Source organism: Mastigoproctus giganteus, chromosome 2, assembly GCF_048544385.1.
Source record: "Mastigoproctus giganteus isolate SK-2022 chromosome 2, ASM4854438v1, whole genome shotgun sequence".
Lineage (NCBI taxonomy): Eukaryota > Metazoa > Arthropoda > Arachnida > Uropygi > Thelyphonidae > Mastigoproctus > Mastigoproctus giganteus.
Window position 1 is genome coordinate 268,884,194 of NC_143576.1, and position 23,984 is coordinate 268,908,177.

Consider the following 23,984-nt stretch of genomic DNA (forward strand, 5'->3'; position numbering starts at 1 on the left):
ATGGAAGCTTCGAGCATGAGTTGCACATGAATGACTGGGCATGGTCAACATAACTGTCTGCGTGCCTCAAGGTATGTGACTTTGTGCTCTATTTTATATTTTTAGATTTTCTTCCCTGTTTTACATATTTCATAAGATTTGGAAAAGGCTGGGTGACTTCCTTTGCAGCTGGGGCAAAGAGGACTTGAGGTTGAACAGTCTGCTTGTGTATGCTCCTTGGAACCACAAATTGGACAAATGGCATCACCTCTACATGCTTGTTGGGAGTGTCCATATTTTTGGCATTTAAAACAACGAATGGGATTACGGATATAAGGTCGAATTCGGCAGTTTAAATAGCTAGCTTTTACTGAGGATGGCAAACCTGGGATGTTAAAGGTTAAAATTATGGATCGAGTTGGAAAGAGAGTTTGTTCTTTATACGTTTTGCACAAATTACTTTTTGGTTGCTCAGTTCCTGCATTAATTCCTCTTCAGATACTGTAATCAGGTCCCACTCTGTGATGACACTTTTGGATGAATTTAACATATTGTGGGGAGTGATAGATACCGATAGGCCAGCAAATGTTGTTTTGAGCAGCCACTCTGAATGTTTTGAGGGAGCTGTTTCAATTAGGTCTCTGGATTGCAGTCATTTAATCACTTTTGGTGTTCCAGTAATGGATTCCAAATATCTTTGGATAACAAATGGTGATAACTTGACAAAAGGCTGGTTGGAGAGAGGGTGTGCTGGTTGGAGAGAGGGGGTCACCACGAAGTTTGGCATCTCATTGCACTGCACTTCTCTTTGGAGCCTTTTCAGTTGGTTCAGGTCATCATCATTTGGTTTGTCTGGTCTTGAATTTGAAGGCTCTAGAGGTGGATAGCCGTTTATGTCCATGGTTACTCCTTTTTTCCCTGGAGGATAACTTTTCCCCCAGGTTAGTGGCCCTGCCATGGGGAGGCATGAGCAGTGCCGTTCGAAGTCCAAGCGGTTGAAGTTAGTTAATTAGAAAAATATAAATATAGGAATCTAACTTGTGGGTTTTCAAGTATAGAACTCTTTTAAAGTAAGATTGTTGAAAGAAATGTAGAAACTTAAAATATGATTTCAATCACTTATCAAGAGCTCTTTATGAATCACAAGAATATCGCTTGGCCTCAAAATACGCTTGGCACCCAGGGCCCCTAAACCTTGAACAATATTTCTTAGTTAGTATGAAAAGCCTAGTACTTTCCAAGATTAATTCTTTGAATGCCTCCCATTTTGAATTTGCTGTTGGTAACATCATCAGTTGGTCCCACTGTATAGAATTTAAAAACTGCCATGCATCTATTCCTACACTTAGCTACTCTAACACAGACCACAGTAGTCACCTCTACGAAAGCAAAAATCCTTCCTTTTATCCCTGATGGCAGTTATCTCTTTGAGAAAATCCCACTTTGGCACACTGTGATCACTGCCACATATTGGTTCCTTTATCTGCAGATTCTTAATGCACGAAGAATCACTACTGATAATCAGATCAAGAGTATTACTCCCTCTCGTTGCCTCCCGAACATGCCGCTGTAGAAAACAATCATCCAATAAATCCACAAAAGCCTTGCTAGTGTGCGAGTGACCAACCCACAAATTCCAGTCAGTATCTTGGAAATTAAAACCTCCCATTATAAGACAGTGATTTACTGGCCCACTCAATTTCTCTGTACAGTTATTTATTACATTCATCAGAGTCATTAGGCCTATAACACACTCCTCCTCTCAATTTTGCTTTCCCAGTGCTTCTATCACACCAAACTGACTCGACAATGCTCTGTCCACCCATGTCAACTGGCTGTACTTCCTTGGATTTTATGTGTTTCTTAACTAATAGCATAACCCCTCCCCCCTTCCTATCCTGTCTATCCTTTCTGTAGACGTTGTACTCCCCAAATTGCAGTTCTGCATTCCTTATATCTGTGTGACACCACGTCTCTGATATCCCAACAATATCCCCCTTTGATGTTTTGATCAACATCTCAAATTCATGAAAATTCATCAAACACCTAGCATTGGTGTACAGGCAAGTATACATGCTACCTATACACAGCCTGTTTATTCACTTGTTCTGCAATGACTCCCAGCAATCTCTGAAATCCCCTGCACCTTATTTTCCAGGCTGCTGCTCATTCCAATAGAAGCAGAGCAAGAATCACTTTCACCTCTGCTGGCGGCTACTGTTAAACTATTAGTCCATGTATTATATTAAGCTGATATATTAAGCCTGATATACCGTAATCATTATTAATGAAGGTATATCATTATCTACTTTATATTTTTGAATTTTTTCCCCTTGCTTCTGTAGTTCACATGTTTTTGAGAAAGCAACGTGGAGTGGTAATGGTGCAATCAGACTGATTATGCTCTTTTGATCCACAATTAGGATATACTACCTCACCTCGACATGCGAGGTGAGGCAGTATGTCCTAATTGAGGACATATTTTGATTTTGTATGTAACGAAGGTTGGCTGAATCAATTTAAAAACCGACATAACATCATTTATGAAAAAATTAGTGGAGAATCTATCTGCAGAACTAATAATGGTAAATGAATGGATTGACCGTGTTTGGGCAGAAATCAGAAAAGATTTGAATGACGAAGACACCTACAATGCGGACGAAACAGGAGTTTTTTATAATATGTCACTTGACATTACATTTAAATTCAAAGGGGAAAAATGTGTTGGTGGAAAAAAATCAGACTCGTTTGACGGTGCTCGTATAGGCAAATATGACAAGAACTGATAAAAAAAACTGTTTGTTATCAGAAAATCGTTAAAACCTAGGTGTTTCAAAAACGTAAGTCATCCTGTGGTTTACACCACAAACAAGAAAGCTTGGATGACTTCGGATATTTTTGGCAATATGTAAATGACTGGAATAAGGAGCTATTCAAAAAGAAGAAAAATGATTTCTGGTTCTACATCTGTTCAATCAAAGAGAACAGAAACTTAACGAGTCTATATCGATATCGGATGCTATAAATTTATTGAATGATGCGTGGAATAGCATTAGTTCAACAACCATATCGAATTGCTTCAAGAAATCAAAATTAAATTCAAATGAAATTTCAGCCGTAGATGAGGATGATGGAAAGAAAGAAAACAACTTACCATTATTCAAATGGCTGCTATGTAGGTTGGTTTTAATACAGATCACATTGATGAATTTTAATAAGTCGATGACAAGTTGTTAACTAGTGGTTTTCCTACAGAGAGTGACAATATAGATGCTGTGATCAACAAAGATGATAAAGATGATGATTGTTATGATATGATGACAAGTGAACCAAAATAAGTGTTGGCAATCTCCCAAGCTCAAGGTGTAATGGACACAGTAAATTTTTTAGAAGGAACTGAGGCAAATAAAGAGATTTTTAATGCATTGAGTATTTTAAGCAGAAACTTGAGAAATATCAAACATATATTTGGATATATATCATATATTTGGATCTTAATTTGGATCTTAGAAAGGCTTTTGATACTGTTGCACATAGAAGTTTGCTCCAATTTGTTCAAATGCCACACTGCTCCAATTTGTTCATATGTTGCACATATCAACAAATTGGAGCAGTGTGCCATTTGAGGCAAATGGCTGCTATGGATAAAGGGGTGGTTGGGTGGGAGAAGACAGAGAGTGGTAATCAATGGACACTGCTCATCGTGGACTAATGTTATTAGTGGAGTCTCTCAGGGTTCAGTGTTGGGTCCATTGTTGTTTTCTGTATTTATAAATGATATTGATGATGGTATATCAAGCTTAATGTCCAAGTATGCAGACAATGTGAAGAAGGTTGGCAAGGTTGCTAAGGACACTAATGACAGTACGATGCTACAACAGGATCTAGAAAAGTTGAGCAGATGGGCTGAGGGGTGGCAATTGAAGTTTAACATTGACAAATGTAAAGTACTACATATGGGAAGCAGTAACCCCAGAGTAACATATAAACTCTGTGGTACTACACTGACAGTGGTAGAGAACGAAAAGGACCTGGGGGTAATAGTGCAGGCAGATATGAAGTTTTCTGAGCAGTGCAGACGGTCTGCAAGAGTAGTTCATGGTATCTTGTCAATGATATACAGGAATTTTTCTAGCAGGGATAAGGAGGTGATTATCCCCTTGTATAAGGCAATGGTCAGGCCCCTCCTTGAGTACTGTATACAGGTCTGGAGGCCTCATTTTAAGAAGGATGTAGAGTGTTGGAACGAGTACAGAGAAGGGCAACAAGATTAGTGAATGGAACAAAGCTGCTCTTACGAAGAAAGGCTTAAGTTTTGCAAATGACAGTGTCTGGAGACTAGGCACCTGCGAGGTGAGCTGATTGAGGTGTATAAAGCCTTGAATGGTTTGAGCATGCTCAATGCTGATGGGATTTTTCCTCTTGCTCAGAATAATCACCTGAGAGGGCATAAATTCAAATTGAGGAAAGACGGTTGTAGCATAGATGTGCGGAGGTTTGTCTTTAGCCAGCAGGTGGTTGATTGCTGGAACAAACTTCCATCTGTTGTTGTAGAAGTTGATAGCTTAAATAGATTTAAGGCTGAGCTGGATAGGTATTTAGAATGAATGGAGGGGTGAAATGGCAGGTTTTTTTTTTTTTTTTGGCCTATGCTTTTCTTGCATCATATGTCTCTACTAATGTTAATTTAAAACAGACATCAATTTTAGGGTTCATAAATAAAAAGACTAATTGAAATTGTGTTTAGTATTAATTGTATGGTTTTAAAATTATAGACAAATAAATTGATGGTATAATATTAAGTGTATTGTAGTTTATACAAGGATATTAATAAAAATAATATGTAGGTATATATATTATTTTTTTCTCTCTATTAAGTGTATTGTAGTTTATACAAACATATTAATACAAATAATATGTAGGTTAATATTGTATACAAGCATATTAATAAAAATAATATGGTTAATTTAATATCATAGTTTATAAAAGCATATTAATAAAAATAATATGTGGGTTAATATTGTAGTTTATACAAGAATATTAATAAAAATAATATGTAGGTATATATATTATTTTTTTTCTCTCTAATATTTCTTTTGTTTTTTGAATTTCTTTTTATCAAGTTATTGAGAAACAAAAAAAATAGGAGATAAATTTAACTCATCACTGATATTAGCATTTAGCATAGGCATACGATGCAATAAAGCAAGCTTATGCAGCATCAGCCAAAAAAAAAAAAAAAAAAGCTCCGAATTCACCCCTCCATTCATTCTAAATACTTGACCAGCTCAGCCTTAAATTTATTTAGGCTATCAACTTCCACAACAAAAGATGGAAGTTTGTTCCACCAATCAAGTTGATTTGTGGAACATGTAGTGAGTAATGACTATAACGAGGAAATTTTGTTGGTCCCTTGACACTCGTTATAACCAAGTTTGACTGTATTAAAATAATAAATACAATATTTTATTCTTACAGTGGAGAGAAGAAAAAAAAAAAACGTTGTGAAATGTTGATACACTATTCCCTTTATATGCATTAACACAGTTAAATTTTTTTATCAAAAAAAAAAAAAAAAACCTATGAAAACTATGAAAAAAAAAAAAAACTAACAATTTTTGACAAGTGAAAAATGTTTCGCACAGAAATATCTATTTCAGCAGCTCCTAAAGGTTGTAATGTAAAAATAGTCTACTCAAACATTTCGTTAGGTTAGCAATCTTTTTTACAAACTACAATAATTTAAAATATGAAAATAACATCTCATTCTTTGAGTTTGTATTTTTGAATAGGGAAAACACACAGAGACATGTTTCTTTTATAACATACAATAATAATTTTAAAACTTACCATATCTACTCCATCTACAGTGCACAGTTTCAAAGACTGAAAGAAAATATGAAATACCTATTAAATACATAAAATAAAATTATTTATTAATTATAAAATTACAAAATTATTATTAAAATTATAAAAGTATTAAATTAATTATTATTAGTTAAGCCCATTGCAATAACAAAATTTACACCATTCTTTTAATAAATCATTTTACACTTGATATTTAAATAATTGGTGATTATGACACTCTGACTGAAATTTCATTATTCCATTTTCATAATAATCACGGTATTGCTCTTGTTATGAGATGTGGATCTTCTTGTCCTTTTTTGAGCTTGATAAGTTGTTCTGTTTTATGATACTGTTATAATCAATGTTTTTCAAAAGGCATAATGGATTCAAACAGACTTTTTTACATCCAAGAGAACTCAGAAATAATCCTGAGGAACTACCTAACAGCTAAACTATGGAATGCTATAGTGTTTTTCCTGGGTCTTACAAAAGGTTTTTAAAAGGGATGAGCAAACATTCCAAGGATCTCTAGTATAGCTGGGTTCAGATGCTTTGGAGTGTAGGTTGGTATGGAATTTAAACTATGCCACTATCCCATCACTGGCAAACCTTCACTGAATCCTACTTTAAGTGTGAGATTAGCATTAGCATTAGTAGAGGCATATGATGCAAGAAAGCAAGCTTATTCAGCATCAGCCAAAAAAAAAAAAAAAAAAACCCTCTCCCATTTCACCCCTCCGTTCGTTCGAAATACCTGTCCAGTTGAGCTTTAAATTTGTTTAGACTATCAACTTCAACAACAAGTGATGGAAGTCTATTCCACACACCAACTGCCCCCTGGCTAAAGGCAAATTTCAGCACATCTATCCAACATCCGTCTTTCCTCAATTTGAATTTTTGCCCTCTCAGGTGATTATTCTGAGCAAGAGGAAGAATCCCATCGGCATTGAGCATGCTCAAGCCATTCAAACCCATATACACCTCTATCAGATCACCTCGCCGATGCGTAGTCTCCAGACTCTGTAATTTGCAAAACTTAAGCCTTTCTTCGTAAGAGCAACCCTTTGTTCCATTCACTAATCTTGTTGCCCTTCTTTGTACTCGTTCCAGCAGCTCTACATCCTTCTTAAAATGAGGCCTCCAGACCTGTATACAGTACTCAAGGAGGGGCCTGACCAATGCCTTATACAAGGGAACAATCACATCCCTATCCCTGCTAGAAAAATTCCTGTATATCATTGACAAGACACCATGAGTTACTCTTGCAGCTCGTCTGCACTGCTCAGAGAACTTCATATCTGCCTGCACAATTACCCCCAGCCTTTTCATTCTCTACCACTGTCAGCATAGTACCACGGAGTTGATACGTTGTTCTGGGGTTACTGTTTCCCATATGTAGTACTTTACATTTGTCAATGTTCAACTTCATTTGCCACCTCTCAGCTCATCTGCTCAACCTTTCCAGATCCTGTTGCAGCAGCATAGCATCAGTAGTGTCCTTAACAACCCTGCCAACTTTGTAACGTCTGCAAACTTGGACATTAAGCTTGATATATACCATCATCAATATCATTTATAAATACAGAAAACAACAATAGACCCAACACTGAACCCTGAGGAACTCCACTAATAACATTAGTCCACGTTGAGCAGTGTCCATTGATTACCACTCTCTGTCTTCTGCCACTCAACCATCCCTTTATCCATAGCAGCAATTTGCCTCCAATGCCACACTGCTCCAATTTGTGCAGCAGCCTGCCATGTGCAACAGTATCAAAAGCCTTTCTAAGATGCAAATATAAAATATCAAAGTTATTCCCTGCATCCAGTTCTTTTGTGACTACATTATAGTATCCAATCAAATTGGTCAGACAAGACCTGCCCTTAACAAAACCATGCTGTGTCTGAGCTATAACTGAATTCTTGTCTAGATGATCCTGCAGTGCTTCTTTAACCAGTGCCTCCATTAATTTTCCTGGAACCAAAGTTAAACTAACAGGTCTATAATTACTTGTGTCAGCCTTTGATCCTCCTTTGTGAATTGGGGTTACATTTGCACATCTCCAGTCTATGGGTACCTCCCCTGAGTCCAAAGAAGCTCTCATAATTATGGCTAGGGGTTTGCTTACTTCCTTTGCTGCCTCCTTTAATATAACTGGATAGATCCCATCCACCCCGGGTGCCTTTTTTATGTTTATCCTTAACAATTTCTCCTCCACTTTCCTCTCAGTTATTAGAAAATCATCTAGCTCACTGCCAATGTTTACTTCACCTACGACATTCCCCTTCCTGAATAACTCCTCATGTGTGAATGTAGATGCAAAATACTTGTTTAGATTGTTAGCCACCTGAGCAGGATCCTCAACTGTTGAACCATCAACATCCAGTGGACCAATATGATTCATCCCTTTCCTTCTTGAGTTTAAATATGTAAAGAACTCTTTTCTGTTTTTCTTTGCATCCTTTGCCAAGGATTTCTCATAATCTGCCTTTGCCTGCCTAATCTCCTTTGTGACTTAGTTACAGACCAACTCATATCTACCATAGGCTTCCATGTCACCCATTAATTTGTATGTATCCCATGCATTTTTCTTCTCTGCCATATATCTCATTAGTTCATCTGACAACCATTTAGGCCTGAGCCTTGAACAATATTTCTTGGTTGGTATGTAAAGCCTGGTAGCTTCCAAGATTAGTTCCTTGAATGCTTTCCATTTTGAATTTGCTGTTGGTAACATCATCAGTTGGTCCCACTGTATAGAATTTAAATACTGTCTCAGACCATCATAGTCACCTTTACGAAAGCGAAAATCCTTCCCTTTACCTCTGATGGTAGTTACCTCCTTGAGTAAATCCCACTTCAGCACACTGTGATCACTGCCACCCAGTGGTTCCTTTATCTGCAGATTCTTAATGCATGCAGAATCACTACTGATAATCAGATCAAGAGTATTACTCCCTCTAGTTGCTTCCCGAACATGCTGGTGTAGAAAACAATCATCCAATAAATCCACAAAAGCCTTGCTAGTGTGTGAGTGACTAACCCACAAATTCCAATCAGTATTTAAAGAAAGCAATAGAAGCAGCAAGCAGTGCAGCAGATAGAGTAGAAGCTGCAAGTGTTCCATCCACAAGCAGTGCCACAGATGAACAGAGCCGACTGGGCTAGCCAGGTGGGTAAAATGCCTGCCTGGCAACCCAAAGGGTTGCAGGTTCGAATCCCGCCTAAGGCTTGGATCACAGTAGAAAATGCAAAAAAAAAAAAAAAAAAAAACCCAAAAAACTTGGGAGCACAGAAGCCCATGCGCCAAAAACTAGCAAAAAAAAAAAAAAATAAAAATAAATAATGATGACCAGAAATCATGGAAAAGAACGAATAAATATTTGTTTTTTTTTTTTTTTTTTTTTCAAACTTTGTATATTATATGAAAATGTTAGCATTAGCATTAGTAGAGGCATTTGATGCAAGAAAGCAAGCTTATGCAGCATCAGCCAAAAAAAAAAAAAAAAAACCCACTTCCACTTCACCCCTCTGTTCGTTCAAAATACCTGTCCAGCTGAGCCTTAAACTTATTTAGGCTATCAACCTCCACCACAAGGGATGGCAGTCTGTTCCACCAACCAACCACCCGCTGGCCAAAAGCAAATTTCCGCACGTCTATCCTACTTCTGTCTTTCCTCAATTTGAATTTATGCCCTCTCAGGTGATTTTTCTGAGCTAGAGGAAGAATCCCATCAGCATTGAGCATGCTTAAACCATTCAAGGCTTTATACACCTCTATCAGATCACCTCGCTGGTGCCTAGTCTCCAGACACTGTAATTTGCAAAACTTAAGCCTTTCTTCGTAAGAGCACCCCTCTGTTCCATTCACTAATCTTGTTGCCCTTCTCTGTACTCGTTCCAGCAGCTCTACATCCTTCTTGAAATGAGGTCTCCAGACCTGTATACAGTACTCTAGGTGTGGCCTGACCATCGCCTTATACAATGGAATAATCACCTCCTTATCCCTGCTGGAAAAATTCCTGTATATCATTGACAATACTCCATGAGCTACTCTTGCAGCCCGTCTGCACTGCTCAGAGAACTTCATATCTGCCTGCACAACCACCCCCAAGTCCCTTTCATTCTCTACCACTGTCAGTGTAGTACCACAGAGTTGATACGTTGCTCTGGGGTTGCTGTTTCCCATGTGTAGTACTTTACATCTGTCAATGTTAAACTTCATTTGCCACCTCTCAGCCCATCTGCTCAACCTTTCCAGATCCTGTTGCAGCAGCATAGTGTCAGTAGTGTCCTTGACAACCCTGCCAACCTTTGTATCGTCTGCAAACTTGGACATTAAGCTTGATATACCATCATCAATATCATTTATAAATACAGAAAACAATAATGGACCCAACACTGAGCCCTGAGGGACTCCACTAATAACATTAGTCCACGATGAGCAGTGTCCATTGATTACCACTCTCTGTCTTCTCCACCTCAACCACCCCTTTATCCATAGCAGCAATTTGCCTCCAATGTCACACTGCTCCAATTTGTGTAGCAGTCTTCCATGTGCAACAGTATCAAAAGCCTTTCTAAGATCCAAGTATATAATATCAAAGTTATTCCCTGCATCCAGTTCTTTTGCGACTGCATCATAGTATCCAATCAAGTTGGTAAGGCAAGACTTCCCCTTAACAAAACCATGCTGTGTCTGAGCTATAACTGAAGTCTTGTCTAAATGATCCTGCAGTGCTTCTTTAACCAGTGCCTCCATTAATTTTCATGGAACAGAAGTTAAGCTCACAGGTCTATAATTACTTGTGTCAGCCTTTGATCCTCCTTTGTGAATTGGGGTCACATTTGCACATTTCCAGTCAACCATTTAGGCCTGAGCCTTGAACAATATTTCTTGGTTGGTATGTAAAGCCTGGTAGCTTCCAAGATTAGTTCCTTGAATGCTTTCCATTTTGAATTTGCTGTTGGTAACATCATCAGTTGGTCCCACTGTATAGAATTTAAATACTGTCTCAGTCCATCGTAGTCGCCTTTACGGAAGCAATAACCCTTCCCTTTACCCCTAATGGTAGTTACCTCTTTAAGTAAATCCCACTTCAGCACACTGTGATCACTGCCACCTAGTGGTTCATTTATCTGCAGATTCTTAATGCATGAAGAATCACTGCTGATAATCAAATCAAGAGTATTACTCCCTCTAGTTGCCTCCCGAACATGCTGATGTAGAAAACAATCATCCAATAAATCCACAAAAGTCCTGCTAGTGTGTGAGTAACCAGCCCCCAAATTCCAGTCAATATCTGGGAAATTAAAATCTCCCATTATAAGAAACTCTGATTTACTGGCCCACTCTATTTCCCTGTACAGTTCCTTATTATACTCATCAGAGTCATTAGGCCCTATTATTTTGTTAATAAACTAAAAACAATAATTAATTTATATAAAATATGTATCTTATGCTTTCATTTATATACTACTGTATTTTTCTTTTACATTGTTCATTTTTAAACACAATTTCAAGCATTTACACACTATTTTTGTGGTGCAAATTTTTATGTTTACATCTTTGTCAGGTGATGACTTTATTTTTCTTTAAAACTGCTCGTTTCGATAAATGAAGCATGCTTTATTTGCTAATGAATAAACTGTCAAAATTTACCTGGTCATCTCTTCTTTATTCCATCTTAAATTTAATTTTAAAAGTACTGCCCAAGAACTCGGAAAATCTGAATCAGTCCCCGAGCAGTCCGGATTTTCGAACTTTTACTGTATTATTAAAAATCTGAGATTAATTCTTTGTTTGCCATTTTTCCAGCACACTGTAAAAACACACGGTACTGAAAACCTGTATAGTTGTTGTTGTTGTGATCAAATTTAACAACAAATACGCTGCTAGGACCATATTGTGTCTTTCTAATGGTTAATAGGAAATATTAAATTTATTGTAATACCTGTTATATTTTATGGCATTTTCCTATGTTATTTAGGAAGGCAGTTCTGTTTTATTAGGGTCATCTAAAAATATGCATTAATATAAGTGAAGACTGTACATTAGCACATGATTTAAAAATGTTTGAGAAGATATTGAGAAGGTGAGGACAGTCCACTAATAAATGATGAATAGTTAGTTGCACAGGACATGATGTGTATTGAGGAGCACTGTCATTCATTAATAGAGGTGTGTGAGGTGAGTATGCTCAATTCTTAGTATTCCTAGAATTACTTCTTGTCTGCTTTTCCGAAAGCTGGAGAGCCACAGCTTTGGATCTGGATCTGATTTTATTAGGTAAATTTTATTCCCTGGATAACATCTCCAGATTACTGACCAGCTATTGTAACATGCTTTATGGATGATTGGTTTGAAATCGGTATATGGAACTTGAAAAGTCTTTAAAATATCTGGTTGTTTGGCGGCAGGATTTGCTTTTTCATTTCCTGCGATCCAGCAGAATGTCACAGTTTGGTTTGACTGATTATATATAAGTAATTTAGAGTGCATTTCTTTTATTACAGGGTGAGGGGAATTGGTATTATCTTATGGCGGAGACAGCACTGAGCGAGTCAGTGTATATTAAAGCAGATGGAATTAGAAGTTCAATAATGTGATCCAGAGCTAACTTTGTAGCATAAAGCTCAGCTGTGAAGATACTGCATTCTACTGGTAATGAAACAGAAGTGGTGAATGATGGGAAGACTGCTGCAGCACCAATATGGATCTCAGTTTTTGATCCATCTGTATAGATTTCACATGCCTTTGAATTAGAAAGACAGTAAGTTGCATGTAACTGTGCAATACTAGAAGGAGACAGGGTGTTCTTTCCCCACCGTTGAAAATAGTCATCATATATTGCACAGGTATTTGTCTAGGGTGGATCTGGTGGTGTCATGTCCTGAAATATATTACCAATTGCAATATTCCATGATTGAGCCAATTCCTTAAATCTAAGTGGAGTGGGCTAGTTTACATTAGGTTTACTGCTATAAAATGACTCATATTCGGTATTGTACAGACATTTCCAACAACGGTGAGAGGGAGACTGCAGATTTTTGTGGCATACATCAGAAATAATGTTTTTCTGTGAAGATGTAGGGGAGATAGATACGTTCATGGGCTTCAATGTAGAGGCTCTGAAGTGGGGAAGTTCTGTAAGTCCCTAGAGCGACTCTCAGATCACTGTGCTGGAAGCAGTTGAACAAGTGAACTTTTCCTTGCAGAATCATACACTGGAGAGTCACAGTTCACGCAACATGTGATGAGAGGCTTATAAAGATAGATAAGGGTATGTTGATCAGCACCACATGACATGGATTGACCCATTCTGGGTAATGTTTAATTTCTTCAAGCAGATGGTTCAAAGATAGGCCACATGTGCTTGAAAGTTCAGTTCCCTATCTAGTATCAGGCCAAGAAATTAGCATTAGTTGAGGCATATAAGGCAAGAAAGCAAGCTTATAGAGCATCAACCAAAAAAAAAAAAAAACTTCTGATTTCACCCATCCGGTTATTCTAAATGTTTGTCTAGTTCAGCCTTAAATTTTTTTAAACTATCAACTTCCACAACAAAAAATGGAAGGTTGTTCCAGCAATCAACTACCTGCAGGCTAAAGGCAAACTTCCGCACATCTATTCTGCAACTCATTCCACAATTTGAATCTATGCACCTTCAGGTTCTTAATCCGAGCAAATTGAAGTATCGCATCAGCATTGAGCCTGCTCAAAAAAAAAAAAAAAACAGGGCGTTGTACACCTCAATAAGATCATATATCAGGTGTCTAGTCTCCAGATGCTGCAACTTAAGCCTCTCCTGATAAGAGAACCCCTTTGTTCCTCTCACCAATCTTGTTGCCTTTCTCTGTACTTGTTCTAGCAACTCTACATCCTTCCTAAAATGAGGCCTCCAGACCTGTACACAGTACTCAAGGTGTGGCCTGACCATTGCTTTATACAAAGGTATAATCGTCTCCTTGTCTCTGCTAGTAAAATTCCTATAAATCATTGACAAAACGCCATGACTTGCTCTGGCTGCCAGTCTGCACTGCTCAGAGAACTTCATATCCGACTCCAAAACTACCCTCAGGTCTGTTTCATTCTCCACCTCCCTGAGTGGATTTCCACAGAGTTGCAGTACTTTGCATTTGTCAATATTAAATTTCAGTTTATACTTATCAGCCCACCTACCTAACTTTTCTAGATCCTGTTGCTGTAGCATACTGTCTTTACTATCATTAACAACCCTGACAACCTTTGTATCATCTGCAAACTTGGACATTAAGCCTGATACACCTTCATCGACATCATTAATAAATACAGAAATCAACAATGGGCCCGGCACCGAACCCTGGGGGACTCCACTAATAACATTAGTCCACGTAGAGCAGTATTAATTTATTACCACTCTCTGCCATCTCCCACTCAAACCTTAATGACATACGACTCCAATTTGTACAGCAGTCTTCCATGTGCAACAGTATCAAAAGCTTTCCTGAAATCCAAGTATATGATATAAAAATCATTTTTTTGCATCCAGTTCCTTTGTGACCACATCATAGTATCCAATCAAATTGGTCAGACAAGACTTTCAACAAACCCTTAACAAAACCATGCTGTGTCTGAAATATTATTGCAGTCTTGTAAAGGTGATTATGCATCACTTCTTTAATCAGTGACTCCATTATTTCCTCCAGAACAGAAGTTAAACTAACAGGTCTATAATTATTTGTGTCACCCTTTGAAACCCCTTTGTGAATTGGGGATACATTTGCACATCTCCATTCCATGGGGCCTCCCCTGAATCTAAGGATGCTCACCACAGGTGAATTTTTTATGTTTAACTTCAACAATTTATCCTCCATTTTGCATTCTGTTATCACAAAATCATTTAGCTCCCTGTTAAGTTTACTTAACAGGGAACTTAACAGTAAACTTATGTGCACTTAACAGGGAACTAAGTTAAGTTAACTGAGTAAAGTAAACTTTTGTCCACCTTTTCCCCACAGAATTCCTCATGTGTGAATGTAGATGCAAAATACTCATTCAGTTTGTCAGCTATCTGAGCAGGATCATCAACAGTCGAACGATCAAGTGGCATGATCTGATTCATCCCCTTCTTCTAGAATTTACATAAGTAAAGAAGTCTTTGTTGTTTTTCTTTGCATCCTTTGACAAGGATTTCTCGTAATCAGCCATCGCTTGCCTAATTCCTTTATGACTTGATTAGCTTATATCTGCCATAGGTTTCTGTCACCTGCTAATTTATATGCATTGCACACATTTTTATTCTCTGCTACGAGCCTCATTATTTAAGCCTAAATCTTGTAGAGTATTTCTAAGTTGGTATGAAAAGCCTAGTAGCTTCCAAGATTAATTCCCTGAAGGGAGCCCATTTAGAATTCACTGTTTTTAACATCAGTTGTTCCCACTTTATAGAATTCAAAAGCTGCCCGAGTCCACTTCAGTTACCTTTACGAAAATAAAAACCGTTTCCTGATGGTAGTTACATCTTTAAGTAAATTCCAAATCAGTAGACTGTGATCACTGTCACCTAGTGGGTCCTTTATCAAGTCGGATAGTGTGAGCAAGAGGAACTGGCACATTATTTATCTTTAGCTCTGGATCAGGATGAAGAGATCAAAGTTTGTAGAAATGAGTAGTAGTGGATTTCTTTTCAGCAAAATGGTATACATTGCATAAGGTCCAGGATTGAATTCTGGTTAAAGCATTTTGTAGCTATCTTTTGATAGTATTCATACTTTGCAATTGGTAGGATATCGTGAGGTTGTCAGCATACATATATACTTCAATTGTTTTTGGAAGATCTTCCAAAATAATGTTGATCCTAATCGCAAATAGGGTTGGACTCAAAATAGAACCCTGTGGGACAACCTCTTCTTGAATGTGAGATGCTGACAGCATGTCTTATAACAGACTTGAAATGTCTGCAATTTTAAAAAGTTCTGAATTATTAAAGGGAGGTAGCCTCTCAGCACCAACTGATGCATATCTATAATTAGCATTTTAGCATTAGCATTAGTAGAGGCATTTCATGCAAGAAAGCAAGCTTATGCAGCATCAGCCAAAAAAAAAAAATAAATAAATAAAGTAAAATAAATAAATAAAAAATAACCACTTCCACTTCACCCATCTGTTCGTTCAAAATACCTGTCCAGCTGAGCCTTAAACTTATTTAGGCTATCAACTTCCACGACAAGAGATGGAAGTCTGTTCCACCTACCAACCACCCGCTGGCTAAAGGCAAATTTCCGCACATCTATCCTACATCTGTCTTTCCTCAATTTGAATTTATGCCCTCTCAGGTGATTATTCTGAGGAAGAGGAAGAATCCCATCAGCATTGAGCATGCTCAAACCATTCAAGGCTTAGTACACCTCTATCAGATCACCTCGCTGGTGCCTAGTCTCCAGACACTAATTCGCAAAACTTAAGCCTTTCTTCGTAAGAGCACCCCTTTGTTCCATTCACTAATCTTGTTGCCCTTCTCTGTACTCGTTCCAGCAGCTCTACATCCTTCTTGAAATGAGGCCTCCAGGCCTGTATACAGTACTCTAGGTGTGGCCTGACCATTGCCTTATACAAGGGAATAATCACCTCCTTATCCATGCTAGAAAAATTCCTATATATCATTGACAATACACCATGAGCTACTCTTGCAGCCCGTCTGCACTGTTCAGAGAACTTCATATCTGCCTGCACAACCACCCCCAGGTCCCTTTCATTCTCTACCACTGTCAGTGTAGTACCACAGAGTTGATACATTGCTCTGGGGTTGCTGTTTCCCATATATAGTACTTTACATTTGTCAATGTTAAACTTCATTTGGCACCTCTCAGCCCATCTGCTCAACCTTTCCAGATCCTGTTGCAGCAGCATAGTGTCAGTAGTGTCCTTGAAAACCCTGTCAACCTTCGTATCCTCTGCAAACTTGGACATTAAGCTTGATATACCATCATCAATATCATTTATAAATACAGAAAACAATAAAGGACCCACTACTAAACCCTGAGGGACTCCACTAATAACATTAGTCCACGATGAGCAGTGTACATTAATTACCACTCTCTGTCTTCTCCCCCTCAACCACCCCTTTATCCATAGCAGCAATTTGCCTCCAGTGCCACACTGCTCCAATTTGTGCAGCAGTCTTCCATGTGCAACAGTATCAAAAGCCTTTCTAAGATCCAAGTATATAATATCAAAGTTATTCCCTGCATCCAGTTCTTTTGTGACTGCATCATAGTATCCAATCAAATTGGTCAGGCAAGACTTCCCCTTAACAAAACCATGCTGTGTCCGAGCTATAACTGAAGTCTTGTCTAGATGATCCTGCAGTGCTTCTTTAACCAGTGCCTCCATTAATTTTCCAGGAACAGAAGTTAAACTCACAGGTCTATAATTACTTGTGTCAGCCTTTGATCATCCCTTGTGAATTGGGTCACATTTGCAGATCTCCAGTCCATGGGTACCTCCCCTGAGTCCAAGGAAGCTCTCATAATTATGGCTAAGGGTTTTCTTACTTCCTTTGCTGCCTCCTTTAATATAACTGGATAGATCTCATTCACCCCAGGTACCTTTCTTGTGTTTACCTTCAACAATTTCTCCTCCACTTTACTCTCAGTTATTACAAGATTCTCTAGCTTACTGCTAGAGTTGAATACACCTCTGGCATTCCCCTCGCTGGATAACTCCTCATGTGTGAATATCGATGCAAAATATTCATTTAGTTTGTTAGCTACCTGAGCAGGGTCATCAACAGTTGACCCATCGATATCAAGTGGACCAATCTGATTCATCCCCTTCCTTCTAGAGTTTACTTAAGTAAAGAACTCTTTGCTGTTTTTCTTCGCATCCCTTGCCAAGGATCTCTCGTAATCTGCGTTCGCCTGCCTAACCTCCTTTGTAACTTCGTTACAGATCAACTTGTATCTATCATAGGCTTCTGTGTCACGTGTTAATTTGTATGTATCCCATGCATTTTTCTTCTCTGCCATATGCCTCATTAGTTCATCTGACATCCAATTAGGCCTAAACCTTGAACAATATTTCTTAGTTGGTATGTAATAATAACACCATGATGCCATGTGGTGTCAAATGCTTTATGAACATCCAGGTGGACCATCACTAGATGTCTCCTGACGAAGGTATTATGAATGTTGGATTCAATTTTTAAAAGTAAATCTAGGTGGACCTTTTTTTTATGGAAGCCATATTGGTGAACAGAAAGTAGATTTTGTGAGACTAGAATCCAGGTGAGCCTGCCTCATATGCACAATCCAAAGATTTTCCCCAAACAGCTTGTCAATGATATTGGCTTGTAATTCTGAACTGGAGAAGGATATTTGCCTGGTTTTGGAATAGCACAAATATATGAACGATGCCATAACAGAGGATTTGTATTTTCTGAGCAGATCCAGTTATAAAAGAGTAATAGTATGTAGAGATCGGCTTCACATAGATGATTCAGCGTACTGTAGTGAATGCTGTCTGATCCTGCTGCATTGTCCGGAGATTTGCTCAAAGATTCTTTGAGCTAAGCTAGAGTGAACGGCTAGTTATAGGGAAGAGAGAGCCTAGTTGAAAAATTAAATTTATGACATTCTTCATTAGTTTTCATGTACTGAAAGGAGGTCAAATAAGAGGAAGCGGCAGAAATGTTATAGAAAGTTTCTGCTGAAGCATTTGCAATGTAAGTCAGAGAAGACAGGTCCTGCCCATTGCATTGTATTTTTGGAGATAGCAGAGGTAGAAATTTCTCACTGAGAGCTTGTATTTTTTCCACAAATAATTCGAGTTTCAGTATTTTTGTTAATAGTTAAGGGTCCATTATTGTTTTCTGTATTTATAAATGATATTAGAGCTGGAAAAGGAATTAGAAAATGTGAATTGGAATATCATCGGTTTGGCTGAAACAAGAAGAAGAAATGAATCACTTATAAGTTTATCAAGTGGAAATCTGCTGTACACCAATGGAAACAGTGAAAGGAGTGAAGGTGGAGTTGGGTTTCTGGTCCATAAAGATTTTAAAAACAACATTTTGGAATTCAAAAGTACATCACCAAGGGTGTCAAGACTAATACTCAAGATTTCTAAGAGGTACAAGCTAAAGATTATAATGATTTATGCACCAACATCGAGCCATGATGATGAAGAGGTTGAAGAAATGTACACTGAAATTGAGAGTCTTCTAGATGAGCAGAAAACCCACTACACTATTATTATGGGGGACTTCAATGCTAAGGTTGGAAAAAGGCAAAACAGCGCAGAAAGAGGAACTATAGGAAATTTTGGAATTGGTGAAAGAAATAAAAGAGGTGAAAGACTTGTGGAATTAGCAGAATCTCAAGGACTGTCAGTAATGAACACTTTTTTTCAAGAAAAGGGTGAACAGAAAGTGGACATGGAAGAGTCCAAATGAATTAACAACTAATGAAATCGACTTCGTCCTCACTAACAGAAGATATATTGTGAATGATGTTACCATCCTGAATAAGGTAAATGTTGGAAGTGATCACAGAATGGTAAGATGTACACTTGATATAGATGTAGGAAAGGAAAGGAAAAAACTGACTCAAGTAAATAATACAAAGGTCTTTGAGATAACAGAGTCTTTGAGAAAAAGCAGTATGTACTGGAACTTAAGAACAAGTTTGAGCTTCTGCAGGACTGCTCAGGACCAAGATATCGACGAGGAATATTACAACTTTCTGAAAGTGATAAAGCCCAAGACACCTATAGGGAAACAGAAATCCAAAGAAGAAAAAATTAGTCAAGAAACACTTGTCATGATGAACTGAAGACGACAAATGAAGAGCAAGAAAAACACTGACAGGGAGAAAATTGAGTATACTGAGTGATGCAAAGCCATTAGAAAGAGACTCAGAGAGAACATAAGAAGATTTAACACAAGAAAAGTAGAACAAGCATTCAAGGAAAACAAAGGATTTAAATCAGCAGCCATGAGCAGTAATACAGAAAGACAAATGATACTGAAACTGAAGAATAGCGATGGTGTACTTATAAACAGCAGAGAAGGCATAATTCAAATAGCAGAAGACTACTATAGAGAATTATACAAGGAGCGAGGGAATGATACCAGCAGTGGGGAAGATGGATTGCAAAGTAGCAACACATACGACATACCCGATATTCTTCCTGATGAGGTAGAACATGCATTGAAGAAAATGAAGAATCGGAAAGCCCCGGGGGAAGATGAAGTTACTGTAGAGTTGTTAAAATTGGGAGGAAGAGATATAACACAAAAACTGGCAAGGCTCTTCACAAAGTGCATTAGAAAAGGTGTGACGCCTAAGCAGTGCAATAATGCAATCATAGTTTTGCTGCATAAGAAAGGAGATAAATCAGAAATTGGAAATTATAGACCAGTTAGCTTGTTATCCCACATCTACAAGTTGTTCACAAGGGGTCATTACTAACAGATTAGAAAGAATACTTGATGAGAATCAACCGAAAGAGCAAGCTGGCTTTAGGCCAGCTTGCTCTTTCGGTTATGCCTGGCATTTGTGGATTATGAAAAGGCATTTGACTCCATAGAGCATAAGGCAATGTTTCGGGCACTGGAAAGACAAGGCATAGATAACCCATATATTATGATTTTGAAGAAAATATATGAGTGCTACATCCTTTATTAGACTAGATAAAGACAGTAGCAAATTTAAAATCGAGAAAGGAGTTCGACAAGGAGACACAATATCTCTGAAGCTGTTTACTGCTGCCCTTGAGGAAGCTTTCAGAAGATTAGACTGGTCGCAGATAGGAGTCAATGTGAATGGAGAGTACCTAAACCATTTATGATTTGCAGATGACATTGTGGTTACAAGCCACGATCCCTAAGAATTAGAGGAAAATCTTAATCAGTTATGCACAGTTAGTAAGGATTTTGGACTAAAGATGAATATGGCTAAAACAAAAGTAATGATGAACAAGTATGCCACGGAAAGGGAAATAATGATTGAAGGAGCAGTAATTGAAAAGGTGGAGTCATATACTTATCTGGGACAAGTTATTAGCTGTAATAATGATAAATGGCTGGAAGTCAAGAGAAGAATAAATTTTGGATGGATAGCATTCGGGAAATATAGTCACATACTGAAGAGCAATATCCCAGTTTGTCTGAAACATAAAATAATTAATCAATGTATACTCCCCACCATGACTTATGGAAGTGAAACTTGGGCACTCACCAAAAGAATGGAAGAGAAGCTGAGAACTACACAGCGAAGAATGGAACGAATTATATTGGGAATCAGACTGTTAGATAAGAAGAGAAACACATGGATTAGGCAGAAAACTCAAGTAAAGGACATTCTTATCAAAACTAAAGAACTAAAATGGTCTTGGGCAGGACACATAGCTCGAAGACATGATGACAGATGGACTAAGAAAATAACAGAATGGTACCCAAGAGGAGCTAGAAGAAAACCTGGAAGACAAAAGCGGAGATGGATAGATGAAATTCATGAGTTTTTGGATAGTAAATGGATGGCCAGTGCTCAAAACAGAAGGAACTGGAAAGTTGCTGGAGAGGCCTTCATCCTGCAGTGGATTGAAAATGGCTGATGATGATGATGATGGTATATCAAGCTTAATGTCCAAGTTTGCAGACGATACGAAGGTTGGCAGGATTGTCAAGGACACTATTGACACTATGCTGCTGCAACAGGATCTGGAAAGGTTGAGCAGATGTGCTGAGAGGTGGCAAATGAAGTTTATCATTGACAAATGTAAAGTACTACATATGGGAAACAGCAACCCCAGAGTAACGTATCAACTCTGTGGTACTACACTGACAGTGGTAGAGAATGAAAGGGATCTGGGGGTAGTTGTGCAGGCCGATATGAAGTTCTCTGAGCAGTGCAGATGGGCTGCAAGAATAGCTCATGGTGTATTGTCAATGATATATAGGAATTTTTTTAGCAGGGATAAGGAGGTGATTATTCCCTTGCATAACGCAATGGTCAGGCCACACCTAGAGTACTGTATACAGGTCTGGAGGCCTCATTTCAAGAAGGATGTAGAGCTGTTGGAACGAGTACAGAGAAGGGCAACAAGAGTAGTGAATGGAACAAAGGGGTGCTCTTACGAAGAAAGGCTTAAGTTTTGCAAATTACAGTGTCTGGAGACTAGGCACCAGCGAGGTGATCTGATAGAGGTGGATAAAGCCTTGAATGGTTTGAGCATGCTCAATGCTGATGGGATCCTCTCTCTTGCTCAGAATAATCACCTGAGAGGGCATAAATTCAAATTGAGGAAAGACAGATGTAGGATAGATGTGCGGAAATTTGCCTTTAGCCAGCGGTTTGTTGGTGGAGCACACTTCCATCAATTGTCGTGGAAGTTGATAGCCTAAATAAGTTTAAGGCTCAGCTGGACAGGTATTTCAAACGAACAGAGGGGTGAAGTGGAAGTGGTTATTTTTTATTTATTTATTTATTTATTTTTTTTTTTGGCTGATGCTGCATAAGCTTGCTTTCTTGCATCAAATGCCTCTGCTAATGCTAATGCTAATAAGTTGAATAGTTTTTCCAGTCTGCTTAATGAAAATTCCAAGTACAGCCTTTAGGACATGACACCGTCTGTGTTTGAATTGAACTGATGATAGGAAAATAGTCACTGTTCAATGTATCACTTAGCACTAACTATTCCATGCTTGGAAAAATATATACTGAACATACAGATAAGTCTATGGCTGATGTGGTACCTGTAAGTAGTTGGATATGAGTTGGAGAGCCAGAATTTAACAGAGTTAGGTTATGGTTATCCAGGAATGTTTCAATTAATTTGCCTCTCTTATCCATGTCAGAAGATCCCCACAATGGATGGTGACCGTTGATATCATCGAGTAAACAGACTGGAGGTGGTAGTTGGTTGTGTGATAAGATTGTCAAGTTTAGTCTGAGAGCAAGGATAATTCAGTGGGATTTAAATGTATGCAAGGGTTAATGATATTCCCATTACTATCCAAACCGCTACAACTTCTAAGGAGGTTTGCTGTTGGAGATGTTTTGACTGTTTTGTAGTTTTGACAAGAATAGCCACCCCACCACGAGCAAGAGTGTCAGAATCCCTGTCTCGATAAAACATAATATAATTGTATTAGTTTGTATGAGCAAATCATTCAGCTCATCTATTATGCAGTATGCTATTACGGCATAATCCTATACAGTTCCATTGAAGGAATTTATTCATGGGTTGGATTTATTTGAGGAAGGCTGATCTGACTCTTTTTTCTGAGAAGGTTCCTGTCTACTAGATCGTATGTATAGCTTAGCTTAATTTTCAGCACTCACCTCATAGTAATCCGCTTAGCTGGTGGAGGGTTTTATCACATACATAGTGGTTATAGGATTCTAATACTTTACAGGGATTATGGGTTTTAAAATTAAGTTATGGGCTGTAGAAAAATTTTTAAGAAAGGAAAGTGCACCTTCCATGGTTGCCTAATTAAATTAAATTAAGAGAAAGAAAAAAAAGGGAAATATATAAGCTAATAATCGCGCACGAGCGACTTTCGAGTTTCCTCGTCTTCAGTTAGCTATAGTGGAGGGGGGGAAGAGAGCGCGCTTGTCTTATATTCGGGTTGGGTTCCCGAAATGCATTTCAGTGCACGTGGAAACTTGATACGTGCTAAATTCCAAATGGGGGAGAAATTGGCAGGAATCTTTTTGTTTAACACGTTCAGTGATGTATGGCGCTTAAACCATTCAATAACGAGGGCTTCGTTTTCAAGGATTTTGTAGCTAGAATTTAATTTAATTACTGTGATGGCTGAATCGATGAGTGGGTTGTGATTTTGAGATTGGACATGTTGTGTTAGTTCTGTACTTGCTGAGTTAGTTTTGAAGCTATTAAAGTGGTAGTATGCACGCGTGTTCGCAACTACCACTTTAATAGCTTCAAAACTAACTCAGCAAGTACAGAACTAACACAACATGTCCAATCTCAAAATCACAACCCACTCATCGATTCAGCCATCACAGTAATTAAATTAAATTCTAGCTACAAAATCCTTGAAAACGAAGCCCTCGTTATTGAATGGTTTAAGCGCCATACATCACTGAACGTGTTAAACAAAAAGATTCCCGCCAATTTCTCCCCCATTTGGAATTTAGCACGTAT

The 23,984-nt window shown here is 38.1% G+C and overlaps 1 protein-coding gene across 4 annotated transcripts in view; it reads right to left on the reverse strand.

Moving 5' to 3' along the window:
- Positions 1–23,984, reverse strand: part of Cadps (calcium-dependent secretion activator 1) — a 1,208,856-nt gene that overhangs the window by 185,316 nt on the left and 999,556 nt on the right. For all 4 annotated transcript variants that reach the window (XM_090389907.1, XM_090389906.1, XM_090389908.1 and 1 more), the window contains one exon: positions 5,830–5,865. In XM_090389907.1, the coding sequence (XP_090246033.1) occupies positions 5,830–5,865 (36 nt within the window). The remainder of the gene's footprint in view (positions 1–5,829; positions 5,866–23,984) is intronic.